The 17595-nt window shown below is 45.3% G+C and overlaps 1 protein-coding gene across 7 annotated transcripts in view; it reads right to left on the minus strand.

Annotated features, from left to right (window-relative positions):
• The window catches only part of NEO1 (neogenin 1), a 170206-nt gene that overhangs the window by 80759 nt on the left and 71852 nt on the right, over positions 1–17595 (minus strand). For all 7 annotated transcript variants that reach the window (XM_039723089.1, XM_039723088.1, XM_039723087.1 and 4 more), the window contains exons 4-5: positions 15957–16110; positions 8261–8397 (exon numbers count right to left, since the gene is read on the minus strand). In XM_039723089.1, coding sequence (XP_039579023.1) covers positions 8261–8397; positions 15957–16110 — 291 coding nt within the window. The remainder of the gene's footprint in view (positions 1–8260; positions 8398–15956; positions 16111–17595) is intronic.

Below are 17595 nucleotides of genomic sequence, written 5' to 3' on the forward strand. Positions count from 1 at the left end.
TGGAAGGATGACCCTGATGCACAGAGAAAAGTACTCACCATTTAGGGCACAACTCCTATAAAAAGAGTCTCACTTGGAGGCAAGGCATTTTAATGAGCTGCTTCGTTCACACATTCACATTTCTTGGAAGTCTCTGGCATGTGCAACTTAAAAATTACTACTGAATCTTTCAGCTTTTAGTTTGCAATTGAAATTCTGTCATCTCCTTTTGATGGGGAGTAAAAGCAGTATTAAAACCCCTATAGCTTATCTCTGGTACATACATCTACTGTGTCCTTGAATCCTTAAATGCATCCAAGAGCACTTGGGACCATGAGCCAACTGGCCTTGCCTTTCCTACAGCATTGTATGACAAACACACTGCAAAAAGAGTAAATCCTGGGCTGGGCAAAGCCTGTTCCAAACTAAAAAGCACATTTTTACTTTGGAGACCAAAAAAAAAAAAAAAATCCCATCCCTAAATGGAAACCTTGGGCAAAACCCTGCATTTTCTGTAACTGCCTGTCTAGGCCAAAGGCAAAGCCTCAGCTCACTGTTTGAAAAGCCATTTTGGGGGAAAAGGACTTCTGTCCCTGAAGCAGCAGCTGGTTCAAAGCCCTGTTAATATGATCCTCATTTATTAGAAACTCTGCCTGAAAGAGAAAGCAGACTTACAATTCCCCCAGTTCAATATCAGTTTCGACATTGTAGATATTTAAGACACTGCTGCTTAATTTAGTAACATTTTCATTATCCCCAAGGATCCCTCAAGAACATTTACAAGGAAAACCATTTGTGTGAATTCTGTGGGTTACTGATCTTTTGGTTTTGTCTTTCTTAATGGGTTTTTTATAAATATATATATCTCAAAAAGAGGGTTTTTTTCCCTTCCACATGTATCTCATCTCCCTGGCATATGCACTTCTGGATTTTACCTCCCAAATCCACACACCATTCCATTATGGACACCCATCTCAAAGGATCTCATCCCTGTCCTGATTAACTCCTGCCCATTTGGGGGCTGTTTTGTAACTGGTTTTTCAGTGCCACAAAAATCCATTTGAAAGCTCTGCAGCACCTCTGGAACAAAAAGACAACTTTTCCACATATAACCACACTTGGTGCAATCTTTGTAAACTGTGCCATAACTGCACAAAAATCTTCTAATTAACCTTTCAGCTTTTCAGAATTACTGGAGGTGGAATCTGGGGCTGTTTCTTCCCCCATTGCACAAGTACAAATTTTGTGTTTGCCTTTACAAATAGAGGGAATTTGCCTTTACAATTACAGGGACTTCCAGATGTTTCATGTACAAGAACCTCATAATTAAATGGCGTCAGGTCTTTGGAAAAGAGACTTTGGAAGGGGAAAAGCCTCCCTTGCAGCAGGATTATCTGGGGCCTGCCCACCCCATGGTGCTGGGGATGGTCCATAGAGAGGGGTCACACATCATCCCTGTCATCCTGGGGTCATCCCAGCCTCCTCCTGCCCCAGGGATCCATCCCACTGAGCAAGGCACACACAGCAGCTGCTCCTGCCCAGCCTGAGCCCAGGAAAGGCTGGAAAACTTTCCCACCTTTGGGAATGTTGAGTTGCTGAGTGCCCCCCACGTGGAACATGGCAGCAAGGCACAGAGCATGGCCTGGCAGGGCTCTCCTGAGCTGCTCCTGCAACACATTTCACTGCTCTCTGACACCACCACGGAATGTTAAACATCTGCACTGCTACCAGAGAATGCACCTTGAAATTCCAGCAAAGCTCAGTGGTGACTTTTGGAAATACAGCTAAAGAAAACCAATGTTGGTGCCCACACTGAGAACCAAGGCAAGCTCTCTTCCACGTGTCAAGGGCTGGGCAAATGCTCCTCCTGGTCTTAGAAAAACATCAAGACAGACCAAAAAAACCACAAAAAACTTACAACAGTCCAGCTAGAGAATTAGACTAAGACACTGAGCAGGAACAGCAGAGGTTCTGCTGAGCCCAAGCCCTGTGGAACAGCAATCAGGTCACAGTCTTGAACATAGAAGTGGGACCTTTGCATGATGCAAAGAACATCTTGGGGAATGAGCATTGAAAATTACACCTCTCCTGAAGATGGGCTTTTCTGGTGTCCAGCTACAATCTGAACATGTGCTTAAAATAACACTGCCCTGTCCTTCCTCTCCCCTGTCCCTGAATATCTGTTCATAACTTTTCCACCAGCAACACTTGCCTTAAAAACAAATGTGAGAGGCAAAAACTCCCAGTTAGTTGAATTCACAAGTGAAGTGTGAACTCCATTCACATTAAACTACACCAAGGAGCAACAGTGAGGACTTTCAGAAAGCCTTTTCAGTGAAGTGCAGTGCTAGAGACCCAAATTCCAGGGAGTTCAGCTCACCCACCATCTATCCACACCAGACTCCTGGACTCTTTGCCCTTGTTTGCATTACTACAGATAAAAGGTCTCTAATTACTCATTACATTTTCAAGGCAAGAAAAAATTAGGAAGAGCCAAGTGTTGTTTCTACTTCCAAGAGCTTCCCAAGCAGCACACTCTGAGACCCCCAAAAAGGACAATATTTTGTTCCCCACGTGAGCCTTTGACAAGTTCAGGTTCATGCAGCATCTCCTGAATCTCTAATTGAGGAGCAGCCCATTATCAAATACAGCACTGAGCTTAATTAGAGAGGGAAATCGATGAAGATCATCTAGAAGGTATGAGAGAGGTCTGAGCAATTTTCAGTGACGGTTCAAATTTCTTCCCTGGAATTGTTTTCAATAATAATGAAAGCTTAATGCAAAAATAACAGTTACCCAGACATATTACTCTGCTGCTGCAGGATTTAATGTGCTTTGCAAACAGCTACAATTTCTGGGGCAGGATGGCATCAGCTTTTATCAAAGCAGCTGCCCCAGAGAACCCTGGAAAACAAGCCCAGGGTTCTTCACATTCAGGCTCTTCCTTCTGCAGCTGTCCTGGTGTTGTTTTAACAAAGTCTTGACTTGCCTCACACATCCTGGCACATTCTCATTTTATTTTAATAACAAGTCATATGTTAATAGATGCATAATCACTACTAGTTTTTAAGCCAAAATCTTCAACTAAAAATTTAAAATAATTACACGCCTTGAGTAATCAAAGTACTAGAGACCCCAGCAAGGGCAAAGGCAGCAGGGAAATCAAGGTGAGGCAATCCAAGCCCCCAGAACACAGAAATCACTGTTTCCTGACCCTGCAGGACCAACACTCAAAAATACCCTATTTTCTGCTGCAATAAGGCTTTGCCATTGCTGTAAGCCTTGTCAGCTCTACTGAAAATATTTCCAGCACTTCCTTCTAAAGCACAAAGTGGACAATTCCATCAAAACACTTCTGCATTTGGTTTTTTCCATACAATTTACTCTGGCAGCATGAACGAGGCTGTGATCAGCCAGTTGCCACATGCAATCTCTGATTTATCATTACAGAGAGCCCAAAAGAAGATTCTCTTGTTTTATTCTTAAATTTAGTTACATTAACACAGTGAGACATTTCATGCATAATACTTAAGATACACTATCAGACACTGAATGCTGTCCTACACAACTCAGAAGTTGACTTTCTGCTATTCCAAAAACTCACTGAAAGGCAATACAAGCAGCAGCAAAGAGCAACTCTCACTCTTCTCCCACAAACACAGGGACTTATTCATTTTAGAGGCTTCATACCTGCCATGTCAATTTTACAGGAGAATGAAAATGGAAATTTTGTTTTGGTTTATGATTTTTCTGGTTCATTATTAACTGCAGTAAATATTTCAACAGAGAGAGAAAGTCCCCACAAGCTGTGGTCCCCACCCCAGCACCAAGGCAGGCCACAGGAAGCCCCTGTGGTGACCTCACTCAGCCCCAGCCCCGGCACAAACCCCCAGGGCACTGGGCACAGCCATAAATTTGAAATATTGCCCAGATGAAGGCTGAACTTGTGACCTTCCCAGTATTTAACTGCCACTCTGGCTCTTCCAGGCTGAGCAGATTAAATACAGCAACTACCTGTTTCCCCAGCTCTGCTGTCATCACTGCCCAATCTTATCTGAGGGAAATGCTACAGATTCTTTCATGCCTGGGGAGAGCAAAACAAATTTTTCCAGTGCTCTCAATTCATTACAGGTGTTGTAAATAACCTGGTAGCAGCACCCACAGTGAGGGGAGAGCACTGTCACTACAGCCAAGGGAGAGGTGACTTTTCAGGCTCCAAATTCTTGCCTCCACCATGGAAGTGTCCTGCCCCTGCTTGGCCTGGACTGGTGACCTGTTGGATTAAGCCTTTTTCTGACCCAGAGATGGGGCAACTGAGAGGTGTTTTAAAATCTTTTATTCCATTTTCAGTCTCATGAGAAGGGTGAGACAATACAGATGTTATAATTCACGCCATCACAGTCAGAAGCCAAATATTCCTAATTACATTATAAGTGTTTCTTGGCCTATCAGCTTTTGTCACACCATGCTGGAAATGCCTTAAAGCCAAACATCTAAAATTACCCCTTGTGGGTCCTATTACAATGCATCTTCCATAGTTCTAGTTCCCTAAAGTATCCAGTCTTATTTGCAAGGCCATCCTTTGAAACTTGTTTCTGCTTCCATTTCTCTCTCCACAATGTCTGTCCTATTCCATGGCATGTCTCAGTCAGCATTTCTTATCTCAAGGTTTGCATACAGATGCACACTGTGTGAGCCTTCTGTCAGGCTGTGAGAATGTTCTATAAATCCATTTCCCACAGTGCCCACTGCTTTTGCACCCCAGGAAGACTGAGGAGGTCCCTTTTCCAATTTCTGTGACACTCTGGGTACAAAGGTGCCCACGTTTTGTCCATGCAGTGTCTGGTCCTGCTCTGGTGTGGGCAGATTCAGCAGTGCCCAGCTTTAGGGGCTGGCACTCTCTCAGCCACAGCTTTCCCTGGACATTCCCTGCTCTCTCCCACATGAAATCACTTCAGATGCACCAGGCAAAGGTTCAGTGTGTGACCAGTGGGTCCATCTAGGCTCCAGTTTGCAGACAGACAGAATCACTGAAAGGTTTGGGTTGGGAGGCACCTGACAGGTCATCACCCACCCCCTGCCATGGCAGGGACACCTTCCACTAGCCCAGCCTGTGCCAAGCCCTGTCCAGCCTGGCCTGGAGCACTTCCAGGAACAGGGCAGCCAAAATTCTCTTCCAAATGTAAGGAAATATCTCGACTCTACCTCCCAGATACACAATGCACATAAAGAGACTGAGGACAGAAATTTGTGTAGAATTCTTCTGGACTCTTCGCTCCTTTCTAGTCAAGTTAAAGGCCATTTTCCTGATTCAGTGCTTCTGGGATGTATGTAGGGAAACAAATCCCAACCATTTTTTAAACCCAGCATGAGGGCAAGAGAAGGCTCCTCTGGCACCTTTAATTAATGACACAGGGATTCAACTGTTTTCAGGTATGTGAACTGGTGATATCCTTAAGTGTCACCAATAGGATCTGAGTAACTGCACTGAAAGTACCACTTACCCCAATTAAAAATGGTGCCAAAAGTACCAGAAAACACCCCAGGAACTCCCAGGACTGGTGGCTGTACAGTCCCACATAGGCTGGAACAAGCTTTCCCCAACCACTCCCTCGTACCTTACACAAACCCAGGGTAAAACTCAGGTATTTTCCTGCCAGCTGAGCACAGCCCCAGCGTGACACACCTGAGGACACCCTCCCCCCAGGGATGGCCAGGATTTCATCCCCACTGCCATGGAAGGAGAATTCCAGTGGCCAGCACCATGCCAGAGACACTCATCTGCTTGCAGGGTTTTGTAACTTTGTCAGAGGACACATAAAAGCTGATCATGGAGCAAAGGGATCTTTAAGTGCATTCCTCCGAGTCCATGCACAAGTTAAACTTACAAGTGGATGAAGCAGGTTGTTTCTGCCTGAATTTCAGTCAGCCCATAGCTGGCACTGCCAGGAAACCTCAGCCAAGAGGCAGCCACAGGAACACCTCTGCATTCCACTGCCAAGCAATGGCATCACCCCCTTGGCACAGAATTCCATGTCTAAACTGCCTTGAGGAAATGTTAGCAGAAGGAAAAAGATTGGCTGCTTGAGCACAACCCCCAGTACAGAGTGAAACCTCTTAGAAAAAACAAGGGCTTCAAGGAGAGCTGCAGAAAAATAAAGTACCCAAAAAATGAATTCCTTGTCTGAAATGCTGCCAGACCCATTTCTAAGAATGGCAGAAAGAACTTAAATTAAGCAAAATCATGCTGTTATTAGGTGGGGAGAGATGACAATTCCTTTGGTCTAAAAGAAAATGATCCAGGGATCAGGTAACAGTTATTCAAGCTATTCAACCCTGCACCAAAGTACAGTAATGCAGAAATACAATTACTCCCTGCAGTGACCTCTCAAGGCAAGTAGAATTAAGATTAGAACTAAGAAGTAAAAAAAGTAAAAAAAAAGAAGAAATGTCACTATCTGAAATGCACTCTGTAGAACCTTTAATATATTTTAATACTCAAGCATACAGGATTTTCTTTCCAGTGCCAGGTATGTAACAAAATATCAGCATGGAAGGTCTGGCAGAACATTCTAAATCTTCACAACCAAATGAAGAAATCCTTTACAATGGCTTGATAAGGATCAAAAGAGTTCTCAGTTCATTTTCATCCCAGGTGACCTAGCTGGATGTCCTGCACTAAGGCTCCTCTCAGCTTTATCCACAACCTGCTTGATTGCATCATATCATTAATGTTATTAATTGCTGCCACTGCCCATAAAACACAAGATCAATTCTGTAAAAGAGAGAGGCTGGAACTGAATTGAACACAGCACACATGAGCTGTTTGAAGCCATCATAAGGTGTTCTGAAGCCTCAAGCTTGGAGGTATTTCCAAAGCCAGAGCACCAAATCTTTATTCTTTTGGCCAAGATACAAGGTAAGAAAAATGTGAGGTTTTCTGCATGACCAGATAGAGTCTGAGCACTTCCTTTTGGCCAGAAAACCCTTCCTTTTGTTTATAGAAAACCCTTCATGTATGGATGGTCAGTGAATGAATTTCTCTCCTCAACATTACTTTTGAGATCAACTTTGTAGCACCACAGTGCACGGTAAACCAAGCCAGGTTAAGCTCTTACAAGGATCCTGCATGTGCCATGAAACTCCAGAGAAAGAATGGAAACCCCTACTAGGGTCCAATCAGTAAAAGAGATTTCCTCATGGAATATAAGGCAGGCAAGGAAGGCAAGCTTTTACCTGAATTTTCTCCCACTCCTTACCAAGTCTATTTTCTTTGCTTACCCACTCTGCTTTGTTTACTTTATGTATAGTAAGATGCTTTTAAAAACTACATTATCAATATTTCAGTACTTTTTCTAGTAAAAATAGCTTGCAACAGTAAGCAAAACAGTTACACACACAATAAACCACCATATTACCAAATATCTCTGCTTTTATCTTCTCACAATCTCACTGAAAACAACAATGCATTTAAGGATTATGAAAAATGCATTAGAGGTGTCCTTTCCAGAGACAGCCAGGTTGCAGTACCACAGGTTGACTTTCAGATGGGATCAGCCACACTGTGGCCTTGACCCACCTTCAAGTATATGACATCAACCACATTTAATACTAGAGGAGCAGACAGAGCAGCTTTAAGCACCCTCAGGCTGTATGACATAAGCACATTGCTCATTTGGCTATTTAGGAAATCATAAATAGTTTGGATAATAAATCAGAGTAACAATATTTATAACAGTACAGGAGGGGGCTTGGTTTTTAGTGGGGCACAGAACTGATCACAGAATAAACTCAGATATTTAGGCATTTAGTTGTCACTGTCATATTTTCTGAAAAATCTCTTTGCCCAGGATTCTTCTCCTGGGAAGCTGAGAAGCCTCAGAGAAAAATCACAACAATAATTATCTGATTTGCTTCTCCTGTGTTTTGCTGCTTTGGAATGTGGTCTGGACATTGTTTACCAAGAGTTGCATGTTTGATTGGTTTCATGTGACTTGCTTTTACTTAATGACCAATCACAGTCTGGCTGTGCCAGGACTCTGGAAGGATTCATAAGTTTTCATTATCATTCTTCGTAGCCTTCTGTCTGCATCCTTTCTGCATTCTTTAGTATAATTTAGTATAGCATTGTTTAATATAATATAGCAACATAAAATAATAAATTAGCCTTCTAAGAACATGCAGTCAGATTCATTCCTTCCTCCTCTGTCCGGGGACCCCGAAAATACCACATTCAGTCATGTGGAGGTGTTCTCTGTGAAAACGAAGGCCTCAGACCCACCTTGGACTGCCAGCTCGGCCTGGGCCTCCAGCGTGTCGTTGCCGCTCTCCACGATGCAGGTGAAGGTGCCAGCGTCGGCCTCGGCCACGTCCCGGATCTGCAGCACCCCCCCGGGCAGCAGCTGGAACCGGCCAGACCTGCACGGGACACAGGGACAGGGGCACTGCAGGGACATTGCAGGGACGTGGCCTCACACCTGCACGCAGGGAGACAGGGACAGGGTCACTGCGGGGACACACCGCGACATGGCCTCACACCTGCCCACAGGGACACAGGGACAGGGGCACTGCAGGGACATTGCAGGGACGTGGCCTCACACCTGCACGCAGGGAGACAGGGACAGGGTCACTGCGGGGACACACCGCGACATGGCCTCACACCTGCCCACAGGGACACAGGGACAGGGGCACTGCAGGGACATTGCAGGGACGTGGCCTCACACCTGCACGCAGGGAGACAGGGACAGGGTCACTGCGGGGACACACCGCGACATGGCCTCACACCTGCCCACAGGGACACAGGGACAGGGGCACTGCAGGGACATTGCAGGGACGTGGCCTCACACCTGCACGCAGGGAGACAGGGACAGGGTCACTGCGGGGACACACCGCGACATGGCCTCACACCTGCCCACAGGGACACAGGGACAGGGGCACTGCAGGGACATTGCAGGGACGTGGCCTCACACCTGCACGCAGGGAGACAGGGACAGGGTCACTGCGGGGACACACCGCGACATGGCCTCACACCTGCCCACAGGGACACAGGGACAGGGGCACTGCAGGGACATTGCAGGGACGTGGCCTCACACCTGCACGCAGGGAGACAGGGACAGGGTCACTGCGGGGACACACCGCGACATGGCCTCACACCTGCCCACAGGGACACAGGGACAGGGGCACTGCAGGGACATTGCAGGGACGTGGCCTCACACCTGCACGCAGGGAGACAGGGACAGGGTCACTGCGGGGACACACCGCGACATGGCCTCACACCTGCCCACAGGGACACAGGGACAGGGGCACTGCAGGGACATTGCAGGGACGTGGCCTCACACCTGCACGGGACACAGGGACAGGGTCACTGCAGGGACACACCGCGACATGGCCTCACACCTGCACACACAGGGACAGGGTCACTCCTTGGACACAGCCTCAGCCATAACCCAGATCCCTGGGATACCCTGGCCAGACCTGCACACACAAGGACATGGTCATTCCATGGCCACGGTGTCATGACCATGACACCAGCCCAGTGTGGGACACAGAGGAGTTATAATGACACCATCACATCCCAGACTGAAAATTAAGTTCAACCCTATCAATTCCACAAGAGCAGCTCATATTTTTGCACTTGCAGCTTCACTTGTTCTTAATTAAATGTGATCCAAGGTATTTAGTCAAGAGCAGCCAGAACTGAAGAAAAATGAGGTATTGTAATCACATAATTAAGAAAAAGGCATTTGCAGATCCAGCTGGAATGACTGACTGCTTGGAAAGCTGAGGGAAGTACAACAGGACGGACTGAGCCTTTACAACACAAGGACAGCAGTGCACGTTATGCAACACACAGGAATTGAATTGCTGTGACCATCCCTGAGAGATGAAATACTTCAGAATAAGACACGTGTTAGAAGAAATTCAAAATACAGATTCATCGGGTGACAACAGGTCTGGACAGAACGTCCCCCTCTGACTTGCAAAGGGCAGGGAAGGGTCTCTAACCAGCCCTTACAATCTGTCTGCTTTTGCTGCTAAATGGGGCAGATAAAGGTGGCACTTTGTGCTCAGTGCAGCACCCTCAGCCTCCAGCGACATCCTCCTCCAGTGCAGCCATCGCTGCCCTTCACCTGATACAAATTTGTACATGATTTTTCCAAGTTCCTTCAATACTCCAAGTTTCCACATGAAATACCAAATAAACTTTCCAATAAAATGCCAAAAACCCCAAGCCAGGACAAAAAGTTGTGCCTGGATGCTGAGCCATTCTTATTTGCAGCTGGAAAAGGAAGACCCTGGGGAAAGGGAAGGGAACCTGGTGGCTTCCTGCCTGCCACTCTCAAGGGCAGAAAGGGACTGAATTCTGTCAATATATGAACATTACAACATTTGCCGTTTTTGGTCTCTGTTTGGAATGGCCAATGGACAAAAATCAGCCTTGGTGCTTTCTCCATCTGAAAGTTTCCCTAGAATTACATCAGTAGGACCAATCCTGACCTGCTTGCACAGGTAAATTGTTGGGACACAGAGTTTTGCCTCATCTCATTATTATTTATCAGATAAATATTGATTTATGGTCCTACTGTAGCTGCTGGTCAAATTTCTTTTATTACATTTAAAAGCAGAGCAAACAAAACCATAACTGGCATTAAGTGTTAAAAACATCCAAAGAGATGTCCCTGTGCAGGTGCTCTGGAAGGAAAGCCATACTGCTCCCACGAGAAACACCAGGACTACAGAAAAGCTGGCTTGGAAGAGGTGCAAGGAATTTGAGTGAGGATTTGAGTTTAAAAAAATCATATTAAGAGCTTCCCAAATGCTGGGAAAAACGTCCCAGGCTTGCGTGGGAATGGCACTGTCAGGCAGGCTCTAAAACCAGGCCTAAAGAAAAACACCAGAGCAAGACAAGCCTGGACCTTGACACATCCATCCATGAAATTTTCAACCTTCTTTTATTATGTAAAAGAGCTGCTTTGACTTTTTTTTCTTGCAGCAGAGAATGTGCTGCGAGCTGGGATGAAAGCAGAGAGCTGGATCTGCCAGGGACAGCAGGACATGGAGCAGGGAAGGAGCTGTGCCCCAAGAACTGCCACTGTCACATCCTGAAGGAATGATCAAAGGCCATCAGCATGTCCGTGGCATTTTGAGGACATTAATGCCTTTTCCAGGAGATCCATTGTTACACTCTGAAAGCAACACGTGCCTCAGGGTGCTCCTTTCCCACTGCCAGCCTCTGGAAAAGTTACTGCCAGCAGTTAAGATGTTACTAAAACTATTAAAAACTATTCCTCTTTGTCACTTCAGCTTGTCCTAGGGGATCCCAGAGACTCCAGCATCAGAATATTTGTGGGAATTCTCCTGTTCAGCCATCTCAACATGTGCCATGTTTTTATTTCCTTTGATTATTTTCCTCCAGAAAACCCAGAGTTGAGTTCAATTTCCCAATAGGTGATTTAGTGGAAGTTTAATGGAAGAAAACAATTAATCTGCCAGACTCCTTGGTGATTCCCTCTGTACGAATCAGCTGTGGAAAAATTCTGGTCTTAAAGCAAAGCTGCTTTTATAATAAAGCAAAACATCTTGATTTTGTAAGGACAATGAAGCATTTTCACAAAAGAGTAAGGCAATCGGATTTCAGACACTGGAGACAAAGAATCAGCTTAATACAAAAGTGATAACATAATTTGAAGTGTCATTAAAAACAACAAAGATTGATCACTCAGATGTCAGGGAAGAGTAAAATCAAATTCCAGCCTTTTATATGCATTCCATACAACCCTCCCTTGCACCCCCATAACACACAATTACTGAGCTACTCTGGATGCCTCACTCACAGGCTCTTTGTGTTTCATTATCACAAAATATAGTGAGCCTTTATTAATTTACTGTAGTCAAACTGTCACTTATACCCTGAGGTTTGAGCTTTTCTTCCCTCTTTTAAATTACTATTCCCCAAACATCTTATAATCTATTTGCTGTCTCAGTAAGTACAGCAGATAAAATTAGACAGTAAATTAGATTATTTTGTGGGATCTCCTACCAGAAAAATCTCCATAATTACTCTGCTATGCTTAACCTTTCCTGAGCTGGGCAAGTGTAATTCACTTGGTACCAATCACTCAGAACCCTGCAAACAGCAATGTGTAATAATGGGAAGCTCACACATTTGTGGGAAGCACTAAGGAAAACCCTGCATTAGGGATGTGGATGTGATCCTACAACCACAGTCTTCATGTGAGCACAGCCAGCAGAGCAGAAATGAACATGGCACAAGTGCCCTCAGCTGTCAACCCCTCACTGCAGGCAAGTGTTACATGTACAACCATGTTCCTGCAGCAATTTTTCAATTACATGAAATTTTGCTAAACTGAACAGCAGAAACCTGCTGCAGAGCTTGCTGGACTTTACAGACATTAAAATGTTACTGCTCAAGTCCTTTCAAAGGCTTCGTTTCAGATGAACCATCTCATCTGCTACAAGTTTTTCAGAGCCCGTGGCACCTGCATTTGTTCCTTCTCCCACAGACATCTCCCAATATAAATGAAAATACAATATATGCTGTTGGAACACATGCTGATCCACACACTGCACAGTTTTCAGAGCAGATCATCTTCCAGACACTTCTCTGTGCCTGTGTCCCAAGCTCTGGGGACAAAGCCACCTGGAACTTCCCTTTCCGAGTTAGGAATTGTCAAAAGCACAAAGGGACTCCTGCACTTGCTGAGGAACAGACCCTTCACACAGCAGGATCCTCAGCCAGACTGGAGACTGAAATAAGAAATATTCCCTAGGTAAGAAAGGCTCCAGGTTGGCTCAGACCTGAAGAGCTACTCAGCCTGAATGTAACACCTCCATTCTAACCTTTTGTACCAAGCAATGGTGGAGATTTTACTTCAGGAAGTTTTCCATGAAGGGCCTAAGATTTATTCCAACAACTTCATACTTCAGAGCCTTCCCTGCTTCCTTCCTCTTCCCCCAGCATTCTCCACATTCCTGGCAGAAACACCACTGACTTGGAGTCCATGGAGCCAATCCAGTGGGAAAAGCAGGAGGATATTCCCAGGGCTGAGCCCATGGATGACATCTGTCCATGTGCCACCTGCCACCATGGATCACACCAGGCTGGAGCCTTCCTTTGGGTTTTGGAGCTCCTAGAGCAGGGTTTAGTCTTTTCCTTTCTTTACAGACAGGGGAGTTTTGGGAAAACTATAAAATATGAAGATTACAAGCTGGAGCAGTGAACCAGTTCAAGGGAAAGCTTCTTAGTCTTTAGTGGCATTCTTTATGGAGAACCAAGAAGTCAGCAGTCTCTCCATCAGATTTCTTTCAAAATCTTCACGTTAGTGAGTTCAGAAGGATTCCCTGGAGTTCTTGTTCCAATGGAAACTTGGAGCACTGAGTTAACTTCTGTTTCTCACCCAACACCCAAAGCTTCCTTCTCTCACACTGTAATTAATTTGGAAAATATTTTATCACAGCAACTAATTTCACAATATATTGCATTACAGGCTGTCTGAACAACTGCCAAGGCTGCCATCACTCAAGTTTACTCATATTTATCCATTAACATAAATCTCATTGCAGTCTTCAACAAATAATCCATCAAATTTAATCGCTTTCCCTTTTCTCCAGATCTTATAACAATATTTAACACCAAAACCCCACCACTCCCTATCCTTAACATTCATCTATTTTCCTATATATACAGGATCCTATCCATATTCTCCTTAGAAATACAACTTGAAAGGCAAACATTCTATTTTGTATTAATTAATTACCATAGTTATGACAAAAGTAAAAATAAGGTTTTGTGTAAAACCCTTTAACAAGGGGTCAAAATTAGGGCTAAGCTCCCCATGCTGTCTGAGTTTTGTTTCCTAAGCCCAGACACACAGAGAAATGTCCCATTATATATGGCTATAGCTACATATATGTATGTTAATGTTTGGGGTGGGGGTGTGCACAAACAAACCTGGGATTTCAGAGCTTTTCCCAGGCACAAGGGACATTAAAACCTGCCCAGATGAAAAGAATCAGCGTTTTCTTGGGATAAAGAAAATGCCACACTAAGAAAGTCGTATTTTTATATCAAAAGAGGATTTTAATACAAATTAAATGTGATTTAATTTGTAATTACATTAACAGACCATGCATAACAAGCTAAGGTAGCTATTTAGCAACAGTAACTGCAGGCTTTTCTCCAACAAAGAATCTTAATTTCTGGAGATTTTCCAGTTATTCTATTCACACCAATAACACAATAGCTGGAGGGTAAGTGGAGTTTAAGAGGTCTCTGTTCTCAGCTCTTTGAATCTCTGCCCTGTTCAGCCACAGTCACAAGCAGCAGACTTGGGAGCTTTGCCTCAGTTTGATCACTTGCAAGAACAATGAAAAAAGTTTACCCCACAGAGGGGAAAAAGATCAAATTTCTACCTTTACCTACCTTAAAACTCAAGCCTACAATGAGCACACGTTTCACTTTAAGAAAAGAGCTAAGTGTTGCAAGAAGAAAAAAGTCAACTGGAACCCATTCTTGTAACAAAAGGCAAGACACTAAAAACTACTGCTAAATATTCTGAAAAATCAGGTTAGTCTTGGTTCAAATGGTGTACATTTGAAGATCAAGTATATTTACTAATGTTATGCTCCAACCCTCCAGAACAATTTCTCACTCTGAGTTATGAGAAAAAGAAAATACCTGTGAAGCCCTAAGAAGTTATCATGGTAACCTCACAGAATGAGGGAAGCAAATTCCAAAGGGAATTAACAGCACTGTATTCAGTGGTGGGAAAATCTGGGCTTTATGTTTCAAAAATCCAGAAAATAAAAGGAGAGCTTTAACCTCCCTGTGCCCTGAATGTGCCACAACCTAGAGAAGGACAGGGCATCAAAACTTCCTAAAGATGTGACATGACATCACTTTACATAAAGAACAACAAATTCAGATCTTGCCAGGCACATTTCTTCTGCCATTTCACCCCATCTGATTGTGCTGCTCTAATGAGTCTGCACCAGCTTTCATAGGGGACTTCTTGTATTTCTAAAAGCCCCTGAATTTAAATCATGTGCCTTCACACTGACACAGCACCATCTCTCAGGGGCTGTTTGTCATTTCCCACAGCAGCCTCCCATCAAAGACAGTTCAAATTACCAGCCCCTGGATTCTTTTAATTTAAGAGTTGCCAAAAAAGAGATATATTATATCCCTGGTGCTGCAGAGACTTGAGCATTGTTCTGGCTGCTTTCTGTGTCACAATTTACCTCTCCTTGTTCCATGATTAACTTGGCTCCCCATTAATCTCACTGCTGACTTTGAGGGACATGGAAAACATTCCAATAACTGTTTGAAATCCTGGTTCTAGGAAGCATGTTCATTACATGGACAAAAATGGCCTTGATAAGACTTGTTCTGCTATTTTAATATGGATTTCCTACCACATTATTCTGACTGTGCCAGCAATGACAATGTATAAGTTCTCACTCCGTACATCTCTGAAAGCTCACTGATTTTTGCCATCATGGTTTTATTATTCTATTTTAATGAGAAAATGTTTCATTTTGCTTTAAACACTTATTCTTCCATTCCTGTGGGACATTCTGACACAGAGTGGACATTTTCACTACAGAAAGAATGAGTGCAGGGCTTCACACTCAGGATACCCCAAGCCATCCTCCTTTTCCCATAGAGTCCTTATTCCCTCAATTGCTGCTTCTTCTCCACTGCCAGTCTAAAAGTAATCTATTCGTAATAACCTCCATGCTTCAGACAAGATTTATTGGCTTCAAATGGCTGCAAAAAAATACCCCCAGTCTCCTGAACCACCTCCCTTATCCCAACACCGAGTCCTGAAGCCCTCCAGCACTTGGGATCAGCTCTGTGCATTTCCAGCCCAAAGGAAGGCGTGCGCCGATCCCAAACCCTGACTGCAGCTGGATTCCTGCATCAGACCAGGACAGGGCTGTCGGCCCTCACTCACCCGTCAGTGGGAAGCTCCTGGCCGTTCCTGGTCCAGCGGAGGAGGGCAGGGGGGGAGGCGGCGGGCACGCAGGGGAGCAGCGCGCTCTGCCCGGGCACGCGGCTCAGCGACGACGGCGCCCTCAGCAGCGCCAGCCTCGGCGGCTCCTCGGCATCTGCGAAGGACAGCACACAGCTGGCACCGGGCACAGCCACACGATGGGCACGGGGAAACCCGCCCAAACCCTCTGAACCAAAACCCGACTGGCCAAAGAACATCACAGTGAAACCTCTAATTCCTTTCCTGCCCCTCCGGAGGATTCCATCCCCACCTCTCGCACCCTTGTTAACATCTCCAGACATGCAAAGTGATTCCCCACTTTTGGGATTCCCACTCTTCCAACTCCCTGGGAAACTATTCCAGGTCAAAACTACAGCCCTGAAACTGGAACTTCCACCAGGTAGCAGAGATTTAGGAAAGAAAGGAACAGGTTTGAGTTTGTCCAGCAAGCCTTGGGCTTCATCGGGGAGTTTCCTGAGGAAGTGCTTTTACACGCTGGAAAATTAAATTATTGCAGCAGTGACTGACCCCAAATAAAATACAACAACCAAGGAATGTGCATGCTGAAGTAACAAAACAGAAATGCCCCACCACAGCTTTCCATCCTTATGAAAACAGGGAATCCCCTGAAGTGGTTCTACATTGGAGTAAGCTGAGAGGGGTTTGGTCCCTTTTCTTCCCACGTTAAAAAGAAGCACGAGGCACTGACATGTTTGTTCAGTCCCTGCTCCAGGGTGTGCCCTCTGTCTGTGCCCTGCAGTGTACCCACATGAAGTGAGCTCCACAGAGCAGCTGCACTTTGGGCTGGGTAAGCACTCTGAGGGGTGTTTGAAGGTTTGAAGGTGTTCTGGCAGCAAAGCTCCACAACTGGACAAAGCCTCAGACTATTTCTGGCCATCTAAAATGGGGACAGAGTATTCTGTACCTACTCTACTCCTGCTCCCTGAATGAAGCACGTTCTGGGTCTCATCACACACGTACTTGGCTGCTCTCTCACGTGGGCCTGAGGTGATACTCACAGGGATTTCAGAAAGTTGTTTTTGGTGTTCTTCAGCTCAAAATAAAACTGAGTGTTCACAGCACTGAGCTCAGGGCACACACAAGCTCCAAGGCACAACACGAGGAGGTGCCAGGACACTTGGGGGAAGCAGAACAGGTGGAAATGCCGTGTGGGAGCTGGCACAGGCAGAGGCAGCCGAGCTCTGAGCAGTCCTGGATCAGCCAGCCCCATCCCTGCGGCTCTGCCTGCCCTGCTGTGCATGGGGAATGAGAAGTGACAGGGACCTGGAGCAGCACTGGAGCCAGCCAGGCTGCACAGCAGGGATACAACATCTCCAGGCAGCCATCCTCACACAGAGAGGAGCCAGGATGGTTCCCTGAGACACAACTCCCACTGCTCCAAGCTCCCAGAAGGGAGTTCAGCTCCCGGGTAAATGGAAACTGGATCCCAAAGTTAAGTGACACTTTTCCCTTCAGTCCTATGTTTGAAAGCACCCACTGTGAAGTGGCAGAGCTCAGAAATGAATCTTTCTGCTCAGTGGCAGCCTGGTATCAGCCAAAGCAGAATGTTTAAGCAGCAGAACACTGCGTGAGGATGCAA

This window comes from Passer montanus, unplaced genomic scaffold (genome assembly GCF_014805655.1).
Source record: "Passer montanus isolate IOZ18808 unplaced genomic scaffold, ASM1480565v1 scaffold5, whole genome shotgun sequence".
NCBI lineage: Eukaryota > Metazoa > Chordata > Aves > Passeriformes > Passeridae > Passer > Passer montanus.